We start from the raw sequence: 18896 nt of genomic DNA, 5'->3' as shown, positions 1-18896 counted from the left end.
ATCTTGCCTCTCCCTGACGGTTCTCTTATGCTCATCTATAGACTGAAGAGATCATGCTTTATTGGATTTTAAATATCTACGTGTTAGAGAAAGGAAGTAGGATATTTGAATTCAAGCATAGCACTGAGGAGGGCAACTCTTCTTCAGGCATTATGATGCGTACTTAGAGGTGTGGGAGAAAAAATGATAGCTTTCAAGTGGCAAAATATTCATTTCTACAAAGAAAGACAGGGCTGAAACTGACTTCCTGAAGTCATTTTGACACCCTTGTGCTTGTTCCCAAGGCAGTTTGTTCAAGAGCTTCATTGCTTTTATCTGTTTTCCAGCTATTTTCTTTGCTACATTTTATGTAACTTCTGCTCTTCACAAATACGGAGCAGAGCTTATTCCTATTGCTTTCCCCCAGGGCTTTGTTTGGTAAGAGATCTTTTAAGAAGTGAAGACTAGTACATAAAAGGTCTGGGTGCCAGTTCTTCAGATTTATAGTAGAGAAGGCCACAATCTTGAAACATACCTAAATATGGTGATTCTGAGACTCATAGACTAGTTTACAATGTAAGAGTTTGAAGTATTAATACATTCTGGGTTCAAAATTACTCTGTTAGTATAGATTGCAAACCTTGCTAACTGTCTATATTGGTGAAAAAGTAATTACAGAAAACACATCTTTATTAATCAAACCAGGAACCATTACAATCAACAAATTTTTGCCAGCGAGAAATAAGTTTATTTCTGTAGTGTAAAAATCCATGCTTTGGGATTCAACAAACTCTTGGAAAGCATTTTGTGCATCCTGTGGGTTGTGGAAGAGTTTTCCCTGCAAAAAGTTGTCAAGATGCTTGAAGAACTGGTAGTTGGTTGATGAGAGGTCAGGTAAATATGGTGGATGAGGCAAAACATAGTAGCCCAATGCGTTCAACTTTTGCCGTGTTGGTTGTGCGATGTGTAGCTGGATGTTGTTGTGGAGAAGAATTGGGCCCTTTCTGTTGACCAATGCCAGCTGCAGGCATTGCAGTTTTTGGTGCACCTCATGGATTTGCTGAGCATAATTCTCAGATGGAATGGTTTTGTCAGGATTCAGAAAGCTGTAATGGATAAGACCAGCAGCAGACCACCAAACAGTGACCCTGACCTTTTTTTGGTGCAAGTTTGGCTTTGGGAAGTGCTTTGGAGCTTCTCAGTCCAGCCACTGAGCTGGTCATCGCTGGTTATCTTATACAATCCACTTTTTCTTGCACATCACAATCCGATCAAGAAATGGTTCATTGTTGTTGCGTAGAATAAGAGAAGATGACACTCCAAACGATGGTTTGGATTTTCAGTCAGTTCCTGAGGCAACCACTTATCAATTTTTTTCACCTTTCCTATTTGTTTCAAATGCTGAATGACCATAGAATGGTTGGTGTTTAGTTCTTTGGCATCTTCGTGTGTCGTTGTAAGAGGGTCAGCTTCCATGATAGCTCTCAAGTGGTCATTGTCAACTTCTGATGGGCAGTGACAATGCTCCTCACCTTCAAGGCTCTTGTCTCCTTTGCGAAACTTCTTGAACCACCACCGCACTGTACATTCATTAGCACTCCTTGGACTAAATGTGTTGTTGATGTTGCTAGTCATCTCTGCTGCTTTATGACCCATTTTGAACTCTAATAAGAAAACAGCTCAAATTTGCTTTTTGTCTAACATCACTTTCATAGTTTAAAATAAACATAAAATAAGCAGCAAGTAATAAGTCAGTAGGAAAAAAAACAAAGCAAGAAAAGCACATTCAAATGATGTATAATGTAATGACATTTTTAAGAATGTATTCCAATATCACATGGCAAATTTCAACAATGCAAAAACCACTATTAGTTTTGCACCAACCTATCTTTAATCAGTTTCGTCTTTAAGAAATAACCATGCGCTGAATCAGAGAAGGAGGTAAAACAAAATTAGCTATGAAAACATCTAACTCAGTGTTACAGAACACTGACCTAAAGACTCCATTGTTCTTTCAGGTGCTTGGTGTGTGACAAGTAAGATAATACTTATTACAGAATGAGGATTTTAGTATATGACTACCTCTTTTGTTCTAAGTATATAGATAATCATGCAAATATCAATTTAATACTGCTTGGGGTTTTTCTTTAACATTAATTCAAAACTGTCTTATTCTGACACAGTATAAATGACACTTTGTTATTATCAGTTATTTCATATTCTTTTTCTTTTAAATCTGACACCTCCCAAAGTGCTTCAAAAGATATACAGATGAACAGTTACAAAGCAAATGAATCCAAGAGATAGGCATTGAAAAATAAAAAAAAGTATTCTGATGTAATACATAGTGGTCACATGTAAAATGACCACTACAATGTGAGAACCTCACTGCAGTTTGGGTTTGCATCAATCCATGTAGCAAATTATCTGTGCATTCAGTAACGATAATATCGTGGATTGTAAAGTATTGTATCTTCACTCTTCTCTCAGAAGCAAATGCACTTCCAGATACCGTTTTTCATTATACCTTTGATTTTTAATTCTTAGAAAATGCACTGATATTTGTAGAAGAGCAGTGGATTAAGGGAGTGTTGATGTAAACACTGCCTGCTTTTGAACAGGTAATGGCAGCAGCAGTGCTAAGCAACACCTGCAAAGGACATGTTCTTAGGAAACTTGTTGCATTCAGGTCCACAGTCTTTAATACTGATCACTTCAATCTATTAATATTTATAAGTTGTGAGGAGAGTCAGACCAACAGCATCTGAATTCCTCATCTGCTTAAGTTCTTAGTATATTGTTGAGATTTCCCTAGTGAGAAGCTGTTGTTAAAGTCCGCGTTTTTATTCAGCTGATCAGCTCTAAAATATGACTACCCTACCTGCGGTCACGTATGAAGATCACGTTTCTCTTTTAGTGTTTGCATTGGCTGGTGCTCTTTGAAGTCTTGAAAGGGAGTTATAACTAGAAAACCTGGGAGATTTTCTTGCTCCTCACAGTCTTCTACACACCTTTATCAAATATCTTCATGCAGAATCTGTCAGGTCAGTTTGCTTCATGGCTCAACTTGGGTGGAGTTGCCTTGGACCTATTTCCTTGGACTGAAGAAGGAGCCAGGATCAGAAAGACCAGCTCTTCTGGGCAAAATGCAGTCACTGTCTCATCAGCTCTGTCCAGGTGGAGTTGCGTCAGCCCAGAAAAAGACATGCCAAGGCAGTCTGGAAAAAGACAACAACAAACAACTAGCTCTGGGAGTAAAGCCAGAAGAACAATGCCCTGGAGATCATAATTATATCAGATGCAAATCAAGCTTTGTCCTAGTGCAAATAAGTGATCCATAATCTAAATTGAAATAAGGATTTGAGTGAGGTTGTTTTATTAACAATGAGTTTTTTCATTGCCTTTAAGTTTTGTGTGTTTTGTGCTGTTGATTTGAAAAGTAATATTCATCAAAAATGGTTCGTCATGAAGGAGAAAATATGGAAAATAATGATAGGCTTTGTTCTGTCCCTACCCTGCAAAAATGTTGAATAGATTGATGTTAAATTTTATTTACATATTTAGAACATGTATTTGACATTTAAACACAACTAAGTTTCATGACTGAGCAAAGAAGGGAGTAGAATTTTCTATGAAATGAAAGAAAAATAAAACAATATCTTATGACATGAGCCAGGGACAGGTTGTTTGAACTCTATCTAAAGAAGTTTTCAGAAGTTTAAGTCCTGTTCCCTTTTCTGTCAGTGCTGCAGACTTGGTTATTCTCAAACAACAGTTTTCTTGCTTGTTTTCAATTTTGTTTGCCGTTTTAGCAAATAATGGGAAATGAGCTGCAGAACGAAACCTAGAAATAAGGGTTGGTAGACCACTGAAGTAGGATCCCACGTTTAAATCCAGGCTCTTTTTAACTTGTAACTCCAAAATAAGGACTGTACATATTCCAATAAAAAATAGTTTTAAACCAATATGTGTAAGGAGCCTTGTGAGGGAGAGAGTGAAAAGGAAGCAAGTGGGACAAAAAAGAAGTGCTTGAATGACCTGAAAACAGGTGAGAGAAATGGCAGCGTACAAATAATAAATTCCTTTTTGTACATTGCTTTATGTAGATATGTAAAAGCTGAAATTGCTGATAAGTATATTTTTAGCTCTGCATTGTCCTTACTAGTCCTAAAGTAATAGCAACCTACAGCTGGTTAACTCACTTCTGAACTGTAGAGATAACTAGAGAGGACTTGGCAAAAGAAGTGTTAAAAACTGTTCAGTTTTGTAATATAAATGCTCTTAATGAGTTTCTCTGAGAAGTATCTATTTAGTTCATATCCTTAAAAACAGAGAGCGTAGTTCAGATTAGCATTAGTAAAACTAAATATGAATTGGAACTGAAGGAAGAGGTCTCAGCAATCTCGAAAGACTGCTGTGCGAAGGGGCACTTGAAGGGATGGGGCTTCAGCCAAACACCAGTATTAAGGGTTTTTCCTCCTGGATATTTCAGATATTTGTACTCCTTTTGTAGTGAATTTGTATTGTAAATGAAATTTCAAAAATCACCCCATGATATGAAAGAAGTACAGAGGGGAATTATAATTTCTGATATTTTATTTGCTGTACACACTCTATTAAGACACCTAAAAAAAGTTTCCATCTTTCAAATAAAAGGATTTTAAAGGCATAGACAAGAAGGAAATTGTTTAAAAATCACTTGAAAGCATCTTAATTCTGAGTTGGGCAAGTAGTGAAGTTGAAATTCCAGTAGATTATTCTTACAGCACAGCTGATGGCAGAACGTCCCCTTGACAACTCTAGGTCATTAAATACCACTATGAAAACAAGTAAATGGACCAGTGTTTTTGTTTCGGTTGTACTGGCTGAAAATATTTCTTTCTGCATCTGGAGACGCTAGAAAATACAGAATGAAGGGTCACATGAAAGTAAGATTTATCTATCTATCATCTATCTATCTATCTATCTATCTATCTAATCTATCTATCTATCTATCTATTGCTTGCTACAGCTTGTTCTAGTTTATTTCTCAAAGGAACTAAATTGAAATTCTCTGTTTCCTGTTGGCTGACATAATGTGGCTTCCTCTTTAACATGTAGATTCTCTTGAGAGGCATCTAATGGTCCTAATAGACATCATAAGTTAGATGGAATTTAGGTTGTTTGGATCTTTCTTCGGTGATGTCTTTTCTTCTCTTTTAAATTACTGCAAGTCATAGTACAGGTTGTGCTATCACATCTACTCTGACAGTGGGAGTCAAAAAGAAGTGTTAACTTAAAAACTTAATAAGGTGGAATCAATTGCTAGTTCCTGGGTATCAATAATAATCCTTGATCATAAATCTTTATCCTATCTATCAAGCACCATGGTCAAAATAAGAAAAAAATCTACAATCTCTATATTAGACAGTGTCATTGCAAGTGGAAAAAGTAGCGTTTCAAAATAAAATGATTGCTTCTGCTCCTCCTCCTTCTTCCTTGAATCAACAGAATGACTTTGAAATTCAGAGAATCAATAGCCTGGGGGCAGAGAAACTCAGGTTAAGAATAGTGTTAGCACTGGAACAGGAATTGTACTGCTGAAACTTTCCCAATTGCTTAACCCTAAAAATTTGCCAATGGATCTCAGTGTAATAAGTATTGGTCCATAGTTAAGAATAACGGTGGTTTTTTTCATCTTTTCTGGAAGCTGCCTGAGCAAAGAAATCCTGTGAGCAAAAGTTAGACTCCTTTTGTAGACAGGTGTGCATGTATGTGTTCTGCAAAGTTAAATGTTGCTTGTTGAGAGCCTGTTTTTCTGAAGTAATGTTGGACTTGTGTACAGAGATTAAGAGTATACGGGGTGTAGGCATACTGTCATGGAGGCACCCCAGAAGTCAATCTAGGCAGGCAATAAGCTCCAAGCAGACTTTATTCTAACCAGATCTGCTTAGTGGAGAGCCAACTAGAAATGAGGTTTGTCCAAAATTATTCAGCACTCCGGCAACGTTTAATAAATTGCGGGTTTGAGATACCAGTTGGGGATATTATTATCATACGACCACACAAGAATAATGATCCACAGTATGCTCATGCTCACAAAAAGAAGAGGCCTCTTTGACTCAAGGGTACCCAGAAGAAATAATCGCTTGCCTGGGATGGCCAAGCCTAGCTGGATTTGGATTTCACTGCGGTCATCACGAGCATGGTCCAGAAGCTTTTCTGGGCCTGGGCACCTTGCTGGATGAGAACACTGTCTGTTGACATATGGTCCCCTTCTGCTCCCCCAGCTGGGGGGAGATGTCCATGAGGAGTCATGGTGCCCCTGGGGTAGGGGGAGTGACTGTTGGCACCAGCCAAGGTGTGTATGTGAGGACAGGCACAGTGGGGCAGGAAAGGCACTAAAGAGCTATCACCTGCCCTATTGAAAGCTCTAGACCTCATTGGGGTGTGTGCAACTGCCACACATACTAATATTTTGAAACAAACAAGCAAACAAACAAACAAACAAGCAAACAAACAAACAAACAAACAAAAACTGGGGAACTTCAATTGTAAATGACAAAATCATGTGCAATGCTCTTAGCTTACCCTCTCTCAATAAGATATTCTTTGTTGTCCTTGTTAAGGGTATGGTCTGTATGGGACTTATTTTCATCGTTCAGAGTGTTTATTAATGTGCGTTTTGTAGCTAGGAGTGTTGGTGTAATCTGTGACGAGAAAGATGATCTAACATTGTCCACAGCTACCTGACTGGAGGATACAAAGAAGACAGTTGATTTTCTGCAGATGTGCATAACAATATAACAAGGTTGGAACATGAAAAATTCCAGTTAGATATATGACTGTATTTTTTTTTAAACCACAAGAATGATAAATACTAGAACAGGTTATCCAGAGTTGTCGAATCTATTTCCTTAGAGGTGTTCAAGACTCAGTTGGACATGGCCCTGAGCAACCTGATCTCATTAGGTCTGCTTTGAGCAGGGAGTTGGATTAGATGACTTGCAGAAGTCCCTTCCACCCTAAATTATTCAGTGATTCTATGGTGTTGGCTGTCTTAGAAGTTTGTCTTGTTTATTCTACTGCATAGAAACAGAACTATTTTAAAATGTTTCCCATTTTAAGCTATATTGGGTTTTGAGCCAAACGAACAATATTTCTCCATGTTTGTGAGCCAAAGTAAATACAAAAATCTGAAATAGCAAAAATAAAGTTTCACAGTGTCAGATTATCATTGAAAACTTGGCTGGTGGTACTATGGTAATTTGGAAAATGAAAGTGCTTTTGTGAACGATTTGAATGCTGTGAGGTTGTGTTCACAAATATATGGTGATAATATATTTTCTTAAAGCACGCTTCATTTGTCTAGCACTCTGGGAGACAGTGCTAGGTCTTGCCTTCACACCCTCTGAAATAGTGAAAAACAAACAGTTTCAATGTAAGGCAAAAGGAATTCTGATGACAAAGACAAATTTGCTGTAATACAGTACAGCTGTATTCACCCTCTAGTTTTGTAGGGCAGAGTTCAAGGCTTTTGACTCTATGGATAAAATAAAACAAAACAAACAAAAAACAACAAAAAATCACAACCAAACAAAAACATAGGACTGTATTTGGTCAAGAGAGGCAAGATACACTTAGAGTGCACCAGTAGTATCATAGAATAAGTGAAAGTGATACCTTGACCCAGTATTGCTTTTGCGGAGTCTTCAGTGAAGCGAGCAAAAGTTGCCAAGTTGAATTTATTTCAAAATTTAAAAAAAAGTTTATTCCACTTGTATATCATTCTTGAAGCTGGTTGCTATATCAGCACCTCAGGGTTACTTTTGAATGTGTTAATTACCAGTTAGTAAATTATCAGCCAGGTGTTGACATGTCATCTTAAGTTGGAGAGAGAAATATTGTTCTTCAGCTGAAGTTACTTTATTTGACAGGGACAAGATCTATTTTGAGGTTTTTGCAGAAACAGAAAAGAGCCAGTTAATTCACATTCCAGTCACCTCATCACCCAAATTCTCTCATGTTTCCTGAGAGGAAAATCAGACCGGCTGGTAATTTTAACTAACTCCGCATCTATTGTTACCAACGATATCGTAATGATATAGTGGGGCATAGGACACAGAATTTCAAAGGCTTTAATTCTCTGTTACTGAAACAAAATTATTTTGTTCTTTTGGGAAGCAAACTCTCAGGTGGTTTTATTTTCTTTCATAGTTTGAAAATGCCACTGTCTCCAACACTGAATTACTGAAAAATTACTGCTTTAATGCAACCACCCCAGTGAACCATTTCTGTTTATCTCCTTACCTCTCTTCATTTATTAAATAGCAAAGGAATTACATATATCTATTCTTAGTAGTTGCTCTTTCACCTTTCCAGACTGCTTTGCAGCGGTGGTTTCTTAGGGGGATGTTAGACCAAAGGGCTTTGACTGAACTTTTGCTGTGAAGGTAGAAGGTGAAAACTGGACTTCTTTGTTTGTCTTGTAGCTAAATATGGACAATCAATTAGAACTAGCTGGTATGAATAAGAGATGGTAACAGCACTTATGAATTCTCCCCTCCCTTCCTCTGTTATTCTATGATTAATTAACATAATAAGAAAAAGAAGATGCTTGACATAACCTCTGCCGGATCCAAAGCTTGAATGACAGGAGTTCAGTTGAATACTTTTTATAGTATTTTCTGTAGCTGCTTTCACATTTTAAAGATCTGAAATTCAGTTAGGTAATTTGGAGTTATTTTTTTCTAAAATTTCAATGTTTATTTGTTCTTGGCTCCTGTCGCATATATGTGACCATTTATCTTTACCAACTAGCCAAAGTATGGTGCTCCCAGCTGAATTCTTCAGACCATTTGTAGCTATTTTCTTCTTTCTAAAGAGTTATCAGTGTATGATTCCCTCATGATGCAGCTGATTCATTAGGCTGTTTTTAAAAGTCTTCCCTTTTAGGCAAAGAGTCCTTTCCTTGGAATGATTCTAACATTGCAAGTGGTCTGATGCACTTATCATAGTGCTTTCAGTTCAGATATGATATTCAGGGTTTGTCCTGTTGATTTTGGCCATTAATTGACTTTTGTTGATGAGAATACTTGCAGATCAGCATGAAGGGAAAGATTGTTTTTCAGAGGTAGTTGCGGGTCCCAGAATCTTCCATTAGGAGGTGGCCTCTACGTAAAAAAATTACTCCACAAATGCAGGTACTCAAGACAAGAGTTTCAATAACACATGCCAAAAGCTGATACAAATTAATATGAGTTAGGAAAATTCAACCTTGATTTTCTTTGTTTTGTGCTTGTAAGTGTTCTTTTCTGTTTGTAAGGTGTTTTCAGAATCAACTTGCATTGGAATTATAGGGCATCTATTTTATCTTTTGACCCTTTCATCAAGGAGATGGGGTAAAAAAGGTATTCTAAAATTATAGTATGAAAATGTTATTTTCTCAAAATCAAATACATTCTTATCACAGTATTGCAATCAAGTTTCTGTTACTTCCCTTGTCCATTTGATCACGTTTAATGCATGTTTATCTGAGTGGTGGCCAAGACAGAGATAAGACTTAGAACGGGAATGCCTGTTTTCCCTGTTGTTCAAAATACTGTGAGATCAACACAAGTGAAATCTATCGTGCTAATGTGCTCCTGAGATTAGTTCTCATTTACCAAGGTAATTGATATGAAGTCCTTTATATCTGTACTGGTCCAGGCTGTCCCTGTCTTGACTAGACTGGCAGTGTCTGTGCAGCACATAGCATTAGGCTCTCCCTGACAGGCTGCAGAGGCCCCTCAGCACTGGTGTGACCCCCTTGTGTACCTCTTGTCTGCTCCAAGGATTCCAAGTGAATCCTTCCTCACAGGCCTTGACATGAGTTGCATTTTGTTACGTTTTCATGGGCTGCTTTTTGTTTGTTTTACTTCTGACCAGTGTAGTGGACTTGGGCTTACAGTCTCCTACACAAAGCTGCGTTTTCCTTTTAGATTCAGGAAATGCTTGAACATGTTCATAAGGGTCCAGGTCTCCTTTGAACTCCCATGAATTGCCTGAATCTGGAACATTTTAACCTTTTTAATTTTTTTTTTTATTTCTATAAGAAATATTAATTTTAATGTACTCAGCTATAAAAAAAAGATGGTTGTTTCATGGCTTCTTTTGCTTGTATTTTTACAGTGTGATGCTAAGAAGTATACTGTGTGTAGGTGGGCACAAAAGTGGGGCATTGGAAGAGTGCAAGGGCTTCTGGAAAGATGTTGAGTGTTAATCTGTTGGCAGGCAGAAGAGCTGGATTGATGACTAAGCAGCACATTCACCTGCTTTGGAGAGAGATGTCATCCTCTACAAAGAGTCCGTACCAAGAATGATCTACCATGCATTGATAGCTCTGCCACGTCAGAGAGCACTTTCTGTGCTGGTTGAATTCCTTCTGTCCTCATTGATCTCTGATTTTGTCTCCTGTAGCCTTTCAAGTGCCCTCACTGAACAGCTCTGGTTCCCAGCAAACTCAGGTTCTTATTTCAGTTGGGGACCTTTGTTGCTAAAGTAGTACTAGTGACAGAAAAGTGTACATGATTCAGTGTAGTGGTCACTCTTACTTTGGGCAAAATGAGAGCAGGTCATAATTCTGTTGAGGACACCTCACCGGAGAGAATGCGACTATCACTCAAATCAGTTAGCATGAGCTAAGTGATCTTCAGGTAGAAAGTAATTAGGAGATGTTGAAATAATATTCCACATCAATAAGATGTAGTAATAAGATAAATAATAACAAAGGGATCCATTGCTTTTTTTTTTTTTTTAGCTGTAAAGTAACTGTACACTAAGATGCCTCATTAGGGAGACACAAACCTCATGTGTAAATTTAGTTTTCTGTAACATACTAACTTCCGCAGATTTCTTGTGAAATTTTCAATTTGATGCTCAAGTCTGTTTTGACATCTGGTAGAGAAAAACTTGTCAGTGTTGGTCTTGGCTGCTCCATTTCTGTCTGTACACTTCCAGAAACTGGTCAGCCTCTTATAGGTATTGTTTTAACAGTTAAAATTCATTCTCTGATTTCAATGATTCTGGAATGCACACAGCCCATGGAAGGGGATGTGTTTTAGTCATATGAAGTGTGGCATTCGTGTTGTTGCTAAACAATAGCGAAGAAGGCTGTTTGTCTACCTGGCCTTGTGCTGCTCTTTGGGTCAGGCTGCATCTTCAACAGGAAAGGGAGAAAAGCACTCTTGCTGAGGTGGGCCCTCTCAGCAAGGGGAACTTCTGCTGTGTGGAGAGAAGGAACTAGTAAGTAAGGAGCTTACAGAAGGGATAGAAGATAGTTATGTTTAGAAGAGCATCAAGCAGACACTGTCACTAGATCTCAAAGGAGAGGAAAAGAGAGATTACCAGCATCCTTTATTGGATGCAGGTAGAAACATAGTGACAGAGGACGAGGAAAAGGATGAGGCACTTACTGCCTTCTTAGCCTCTGTGTTTAATAGTAAGACCAGTATCCAGCCCCTTCAGCTGGAACACCGGGAAAGGGAGTAGAATTAAGCTCCTGTAATCCAAGGGGAGTAGTTAGCAACCTGCTACACCACTTAGGCACATGCAAGTCTATGGGACTGGATGGGATTCATCCAAGGATTCAGAGGGAGCTGGCAGAGGTGCTCATCAAGCCACTTTCAATCATTTATTAGCAGTCCTGGCTAAACAGAGAGGTCCCAGTTGACTAGAGGTTAGCAAATATGACTCCCAACTACAAGAAAGACTGGAGAAAGGACTGGGAAAACTACAGTCCTGTAAGTCTGACCTTGTTGCTGGCAAAGGCTGTGGAGCAGATCATCTTTAGTGCTGTCATGTGGCATGTACAGGACAACCAGGTGGTCAGGCCCAGTCAGCATGGGTTTATGAAAGACAGGTCCTGCTTGAGTAACCTGGTCTCCTTCTGTGACAAGGTAACTTGCTTAGTGGATGAGGGAAATGCTGTTTGTGTTGTCTACCTAGACTTTAGTAAAACCTTTGACACTGTTTCCCACAGCATTATCCTGGAGAAGCTGGCAGCTCATGGCTTTCATAGGTTCACACTGTGCTGGTTAAAGAACTGGCTGGATGACTGGACCCAAAGAGTTGTGGTGAATGGATCTGGGGTTGTTCAGCCTGAAGGCTCAGGGGAGACTTTCTCACTCTCTACAACTACCTGAACGGAGACTGCAGCATGGTGGTGGCGATCTTTTCTCCCAGGTAGCAAGTGATAGGACAAGAGGAAATTACCTCAATTTGCGTGAGGGGAGGTTTAGATTGGGTATTAGAACACTGTTTTTCACAGAAACTGTTGTCAGGCAATGAAACAGGCTGCCCAGGGAAGTTGTTGAGTCATCATCCCTGGAGCTATTTGAAAGACATGTAGATGTGGCACTCAGAGACATGGTTTAGTGGTGGAGAATTGGCAGTGTTAGGTTTACAGCTGGACTCAATGATTTAAACATCTTTTCCAACCTGAATGATTCTGTGATATTTTTCCTAAACACTATGAGGACTTTGCAGTATTTGTTACCATGCAGGTCATCACAGAAAGGATCCTGTACTTAAAAGTGAACTAGAGGAAAAGAACAAAAGGACCTGCACTGTCAAGACATGGTGGGGAGGACAAAGATTTTTTTCCTTTTTTTTTAAAAAAAAAAAAAAAAAAATTAGGTTAATTTCCTATGTTCTGTGTTATTGTCTATTTAAAAAAAATATATGATTCCTGCTTACCTTCTGCTAGACCTGGCTTTGATTGTAAAAGCTCTCTTGATGGTTTTGGTACACTAGCTGAAAAGGTCTAAAGGGTCCTACCTCAAAGCTGTTGCTGTCTTGGGATCCCATTTATTCTTTCTGGCTCTAGAGACTTCACTGAGACTTTTTAGACTTAAATAAAATCAAGAGCCCTTGTCACTATGATTGACTATTCATGAATACAATACAGTATCTATCTAATTAAAATCAAACCCAGTTGAATTCAAACTGAAATTAGAATTAGGTCTACAAATTAATGTCAAGTGTGACTGAGAGATATGTAGAAATAATTGTGTGTAAAAAAAAAAAAAGAAATTATTGTAAATATAAAATAGATCCTCACTAGAATTTTTTAAAACCCAGTTTTGAGTCTGATTAAGAATTTTAATATAGAAATCAAATTATCATATTTGAATCAAGTACTGTAAATCTTGTTCTCTTTTTAGCCATAAATTTTCAGTGGAGACCAGAAGACCATCCTTTCATTCACGCTGAGCTCTCTAAAGATAGTTGGAGTTTTGCACACTACCTAATTTTAACAAATCTAGTTCACTGTTAATCAGAGGTAACAATCCCAAAATTTGTTGGCGTGGTGCACTTTTTACTAAGCATCTTTATGAAACATGTTGGAGGAGTTTGAAGTCTGTTGGGTTTTCTTCCTGGTTTCTGTTATTTGGAGCCTTGTCAATCTTTACACACCCACAGCAATTTCATATACTGAAAATAAAAGAAGTTAGAGTGTCTCCCACATAAGGAAGAGACCGTTACCCCCTGTGGTGGTATTGTGCTGCTGAAAATGTCAGAGTTGAGTTTTTGCGAAGCCTTGTAGCCTTCTGGAAGCTGGCAGAGTTGCCTTGGAAAAATGTGACAGTTTCCTGGCTGAGTGCTTTTACTTGATCAGTCTTTAGATAAGGGAAGGGTCTCATTGGAGGCACATGTTTTCCATCAGTTTTACTTCTATGCTTCTTTATATAAAGGGAAGACGCATAATGTGTTTGGCTTAGGTCTTTTTGTTCAGTGTACAGACAACTGAGGGTGCTCAACAGTACTACTAAATCATCTTCACAAATTGGGGATTGTGGCCTCTTGGCAATTCTAGTCATTAGAATTTCTCAAAAAACGGAAAGAAAAAGGAGGGTAGGCTCGGGTGATGCTCGAGTCTGCAGTTACTGAGAGAGAGAGAAAGGAAGGAAGTTAGAGTGAGGAATAGAAAGACAAAAAAAAAAGGAAGAAAGAAAAGGAAGTTCAGTATTGTTCTGCTCTGTTATTTAATGACAGGTCATACATCTCTAATTTTTTCTGTTGTTTTTTTTTTTCCTCAAAATTTAATTTCAGATGTCATGATTGGAGAGATACCTGAAAATCTGTTGGGAATAAAAATGTATATTTTGAGAATGAGGAGAGAAATAATAATGCAAAATGTACTGTTCTAGTAGTAGCGTCGTAAAGTTGGGGAAAAGTTATTACTTTCTTTTTTAGTCATTAGTATTCAACAGGTCTGAAAATATAATAAGCCTAACAGTGACAATGGAATATTAAAATTGTAAGTACCGATGATGGAAAAGCCAGTCCTTCTTCACCATAGTAAGAGAAGAAAAAACACCTTCTTGTAGCATAAAAAATTGATTATTCTGTTATGAAGTCATTCTGTGTTGTTACAAGTTCAATTTTTGTAGATGGATATACAAGGTGTTTCTTGCTATATATGCTGATCTTCTGGAAAGCATAAAAATGAGTGTTTAAAAAAGTTTCTTGGTAATTTTCAATAAAGTTTGTATGTTAGTTAGCTGTCCTGGTGTAATTCCAACTAGAAAATGCCATTTCCAGCCCAACACAGCTCACAAAAAAAAAAAAAAAAAAAAAAAAAAAAAATCGCAGCATTTTTATTTGGATCTTGTTACTATTTATCACCTACCCTAATATTTCATTGTGATTAACTTAATGTTAAAACTTCGTATTTTTCACTAAAAAGGAAAAAAAATAAATCAAACTTGCAGTTTTTTCACCTATGGGTCCTACACATCAATAATACTACTATAACTCTTGTATTTAAAGCAAAAAATACTTACATTTTTCCAGGTACTTCATGCATTTTGCTACTACTGCAGTTGTAGAAGCTGTTAGAGGTAATGATAATACTAAACAAGTGGAAAACCAGATATGTTGGAACACACAATTTTACATGACTGTTAGTTTACTTTTAAAAATATGATTAGTTTCCAGGAGAGTGCACATTTAAGCAATTGTTCAGTTGCTTGCAACTAGCAAATTGGACGGCCTTATGTTGTTATGTTGTCATATTTCATTACTGAATACATGATTACCAGATAATACATTCTGATACCTTTTTTCACTCTTTCTCCAGTGAAAAGGCAAAGTCTGAAAGTTCAGATCAATGCAACAGATGACACCGTTTGCATGAGGTATCTTCGACCAAGTCAAAACACCAAACTAGAAGGTTTTGTCCTGGGTTATGGAAGCAACTTCTTTTCTAATCAGTACGTTCCTTTACCTTCAGAAGGAAACACCTATGTAACAGAACTTGGTAAGGCATATTTGCTTTGCATGCTACTGTTGTCATGAATTGTGGGAAGCAAGTGAGGAATATATGAACCCTTGTGTTTCTTAATTTTTGTTTTTATTGGCTTGTTGTTCAGGTTTTCTTTGTGCTTGTTTAAGGTCACCTTGAAGAATTTCAGATGAAAGTGGAATTAGGAGATCCTTCAAGGAGAACAAATAGTTCTTGCTACTGGTATATGTTTTGAGGATTTTCATTGTACTAAGAGATTATACTATACTGACTACATCACAGAGAATCACGGATCAAGTGGGATGATTTGCCTAAAGTTGAAGTTACAAAGTAGAATATAAGGAAGATGTGCAAGTTTTTAACAAATAGTACAAGATGCCATGGAGCAGTTTTGAGACCTGTGTTGTTGATTTCCTTTTCTAGAAATGTTTGTATCAAAATGATGCATTTCCTGGTCTTTTCTGTTCCAGTTCTACATGTTATACAATAACCTGTAATTTCTACATCAGAAGTTACAGCAGAATTCCATGAGCTGTTGTATGAAACAAATTAAATTACATCAAGAGTGTTATATCCTGTTGCCTGTGACAGGGAGGAAGAAAGGCATTTGGATGTCCCTTTGACTTGGGGTTATGACAGTGTGGGCAGGATAGGAAAGCAATAGAACTGGATTAGTTAGAATTGTCTGATAAACAATTGAAACAGTGAGTTATCAGGATCTGACCTTTAAAGAAATCTGTTTAATCTCTGATTATTTTCCTGTTGCTTTCTTTAATCTTTTCTAGCCTGAAATGTATCTGGGTTACCCTCAGCATTGTAATGCAGGTGATCTGGGTGTAAAACAAATGGGAAGAAGGGATGCATAAGCATGGAAGTAACAATTGCCATCTGTTTGATGTGGTCAAAGGCAATTCTGGGGGTCTGCTCCAGGCTGAAAACTGTAGAGTAAAAAAGAATAAATAAGATGTTAGACATATAATTCTAATTAAGATATTAGAGGCATACATTATATCACTGTGGCAGATGTTGACTTTTTCCTTTTCATGAGTTGGTATTCCTATGATCTCTTTGTAATTCTATCACCAATCCAGTGTTTGAGTTGATAACTGTCACTTAAGCTGTGTTTGATTTATCTGATTTACCTCACATGTTACTTTTGAATCAGTTCACTAAGAATTGCAAACAGGTATAAGTAACATCTGCATAACTGCACTACAGGAGTAGTGAGGATTAATATTTTTCTCTGAGATCATTGGAAAGAGGAAAAAGCACTGGATGTAATGCAATGTGTAGATCATTTGCACTTCCTATTTAATAGTAGCTTTAATACCTAGCACTTTATAAAAATATGAAAGCTGAAAACTGAATGTCACCTGGAACTTATGGGATTTTGGTATTTTGTAACTTTAGTGTTAATAGATAATGGGTAGAAGCTGTAGACACCTTTCTTCTGCAAGGAATCAAAGTGCTAGCCACATGGACATTAATTAAATCTTACCATTAAGCAAGTAATATCTTGTAGCAATGAACACAGAAGATGAGAAAACCCACAATGCATATACTCTTTAAGAAAATTAACACATTTTTCTCTAGTGTATCTGGGAAGGGAAAAGCACGAGTGTTGGAGAATACTCTCCTTTTACTTTTTAATGATTTTAAAGGACAATAACTTCATAATCTTAAATTGCTCATGCTAACAGAAGTTGTCAATCAGTTTCCTGATGACAATGAATCTATGATTGCGACTTCTGAGTGTCCAGTAGCTAAAAATTCAATGTGCAACATAATATAAAGACTAGCATTTCCAACTTTAGGAAAATATCATATTTGAAAGGACATGAATAAAAGAAGCTAAATGCAACATGTAGTTCCAGTCACAAGTATTTATATAAGGCAATCAACAGCACATTTATTGGAGCTGTTGCCTTTAGTTAAGAGATTTAGGGTTAGATTATATGCTTTGTGAACTTGTTTATTGGAGTTTGGAAGCAGAGAAACACCATCTTTCCCATTTCATTAATACTAAACTTTACTTTAAACTGCAGCTTTGACCGTACTTTCCAAGTGTGTACAAGCTAAAGCAAGAAACATCGGTTGTTCTTTTGGCTCATTTTAGAGTGACTTGTGTGGCAGAGGTGAAGAGAAGACAGTAGTGATTGCTGGCACTCCCCACAGTTTCAGGGACTGGCTGCTGGCACAAACTGCAGGAACTGCAGGATAGTTCTTAGTTTTAGGAACAATGGTTAGGTTATTCTGGCAGCCAGAGAACTCAGCTCAGAACACACTTCATGTAGATGTTAGAAAAAATAAGGTATTGTAGAGGGACAATAAAAATTCTCTCAGTATCCTTTCCAAAGATACAAATCCCCTAGACCTTATTGCTGAAAAATCTTGCATTATCTTTGTACTCCTAGTACATGTCGTATGTGATGAAGTTGGCCTAGTATGCTAGCTTCATATCAAAACAAGATATTTTTAAAATTTCACAGTAAAAAATGTCTGTTCCACATTCCAGATATTCTAGTGATTCAAATGTCACTGTACAGTTTACAAAAGGCATTCAGTGCATTCCACACAATTTTCCACAATCAGAAAAACCAGGTTTATGCAAAAATATTCACATTCACCCTGAGAACACCTTCTTTGTCCTCTTGTGCTTTGACTAATCTGACTTTTACAGAAAGCAGATTTACAGGCTGCTCTGAACAGTGGTTGACTGTGGGTTTTACTGAACAGGATGTAGAAGAAGTGATTTCCAAATGTGAAATCACATTGTGGCCTGTTCAGACCAAGACTAATACAATTTAATGCTTCCTCCTCTCCTGTCAGTTTTAGTGGTTCATGGAAACTGAATACCTTTTCCAATCAACTTAGGGACTTTGATCACAACCTTAAATTCATTTGGTGACTGAAATGTAAAGTTTAGAAATGGAGATTTAAGGACGTTTCTTAGTTACTAAAGGGTATGTTTTCACAGTAGATTAAGGAACATCCCTTTAGCATATGATTTCCTGAGAGAGTGACTAGATCCAGGAGAATGGAATCTCTGTATCTAGACAAAAGTGGATCTTGTCCTATTAGTGTTTGAACTGTCTGTTCCATGAAGCTTTGTAAATGAAAATGATACAGGTATGCCATCAACTGTAGACCCTACTTAAAGTAGTAAAAAAAAGATTCATTAATTTAATAGGTCAATGTAAGAAAGCATATAGACTTTGCATATAAGTCCCTCCCTAAAATGCATCAATCCTTTAAAATGACCTTTGACCTTTCTAACAAACAGCACAGGTTTACACAACAGAATGAAGTGCCCTGCCGACATTTCCCTGGTTTAATTCTGCATGCCTGGTTTTGTTAATGGAGCAGCATAATCGATGTTCTTTTGGGATAATTGTACCTGATTAGAACTGGAATAAGGGGAATAGAGCAATGACTAACTTTTTTTTTAATAGATGACACAATGTACACAATTATATGTATATATATATCTATCTATCTTGTAGACTCATGACTTCCCTATTTCCAACCCTGTCACTATTGATAATGATGAAATTTATTGTCTGGTTTTCTGCTGGGTCTTATGACCGTGTGAACAATAAAATTGAAGTCAACAGATTTATTAATTTATGAAATTTCATGTGTGTATGTGCAT

At 37.3% G+C, this 18896-nt stretch overlaps 1 protein-coding gene across 1 annotated transcript in view; it reads left to right on the top strand.

Annotated features, from left to right (window-relative positions):
- Positions 1 to 18896, top strand: part of ABI3BP (ABI family member 3 binding protein) — a gene marked incomplete at both ends in the record, with an annotated part of 163670 nt that overhangs the window by 12618 nt on the left and 132156 nt on the right. Inside the window, one exon of the mRNA XM_080351588.1 lies at positions 15080 to 15259. Coding sequence (XP_080207714.1) covers positions 15080 to 15259 — 180 coding nt within the window. The remainder of the gene's footprint in view (positions 1 to 15079; positions 15260 to 18896) is intronic.

The sequence above is a fragment of the Nesoenas mayeri genome (genome assembly GCF_963082525.1).
Source record: "Nesoenas mayeri genome assembly, chromosome: 1".
In the NCBI taxonomy this organism is placed as follows: Eukaryota; Metazoa; Chordata; class Aves; order Columbiformes; family Columbidae; genus Nesoenas; species Nesoenas mayeri.
This window is presented reverse-complemented; position numbering and strand designations above follow the sequence as displayed.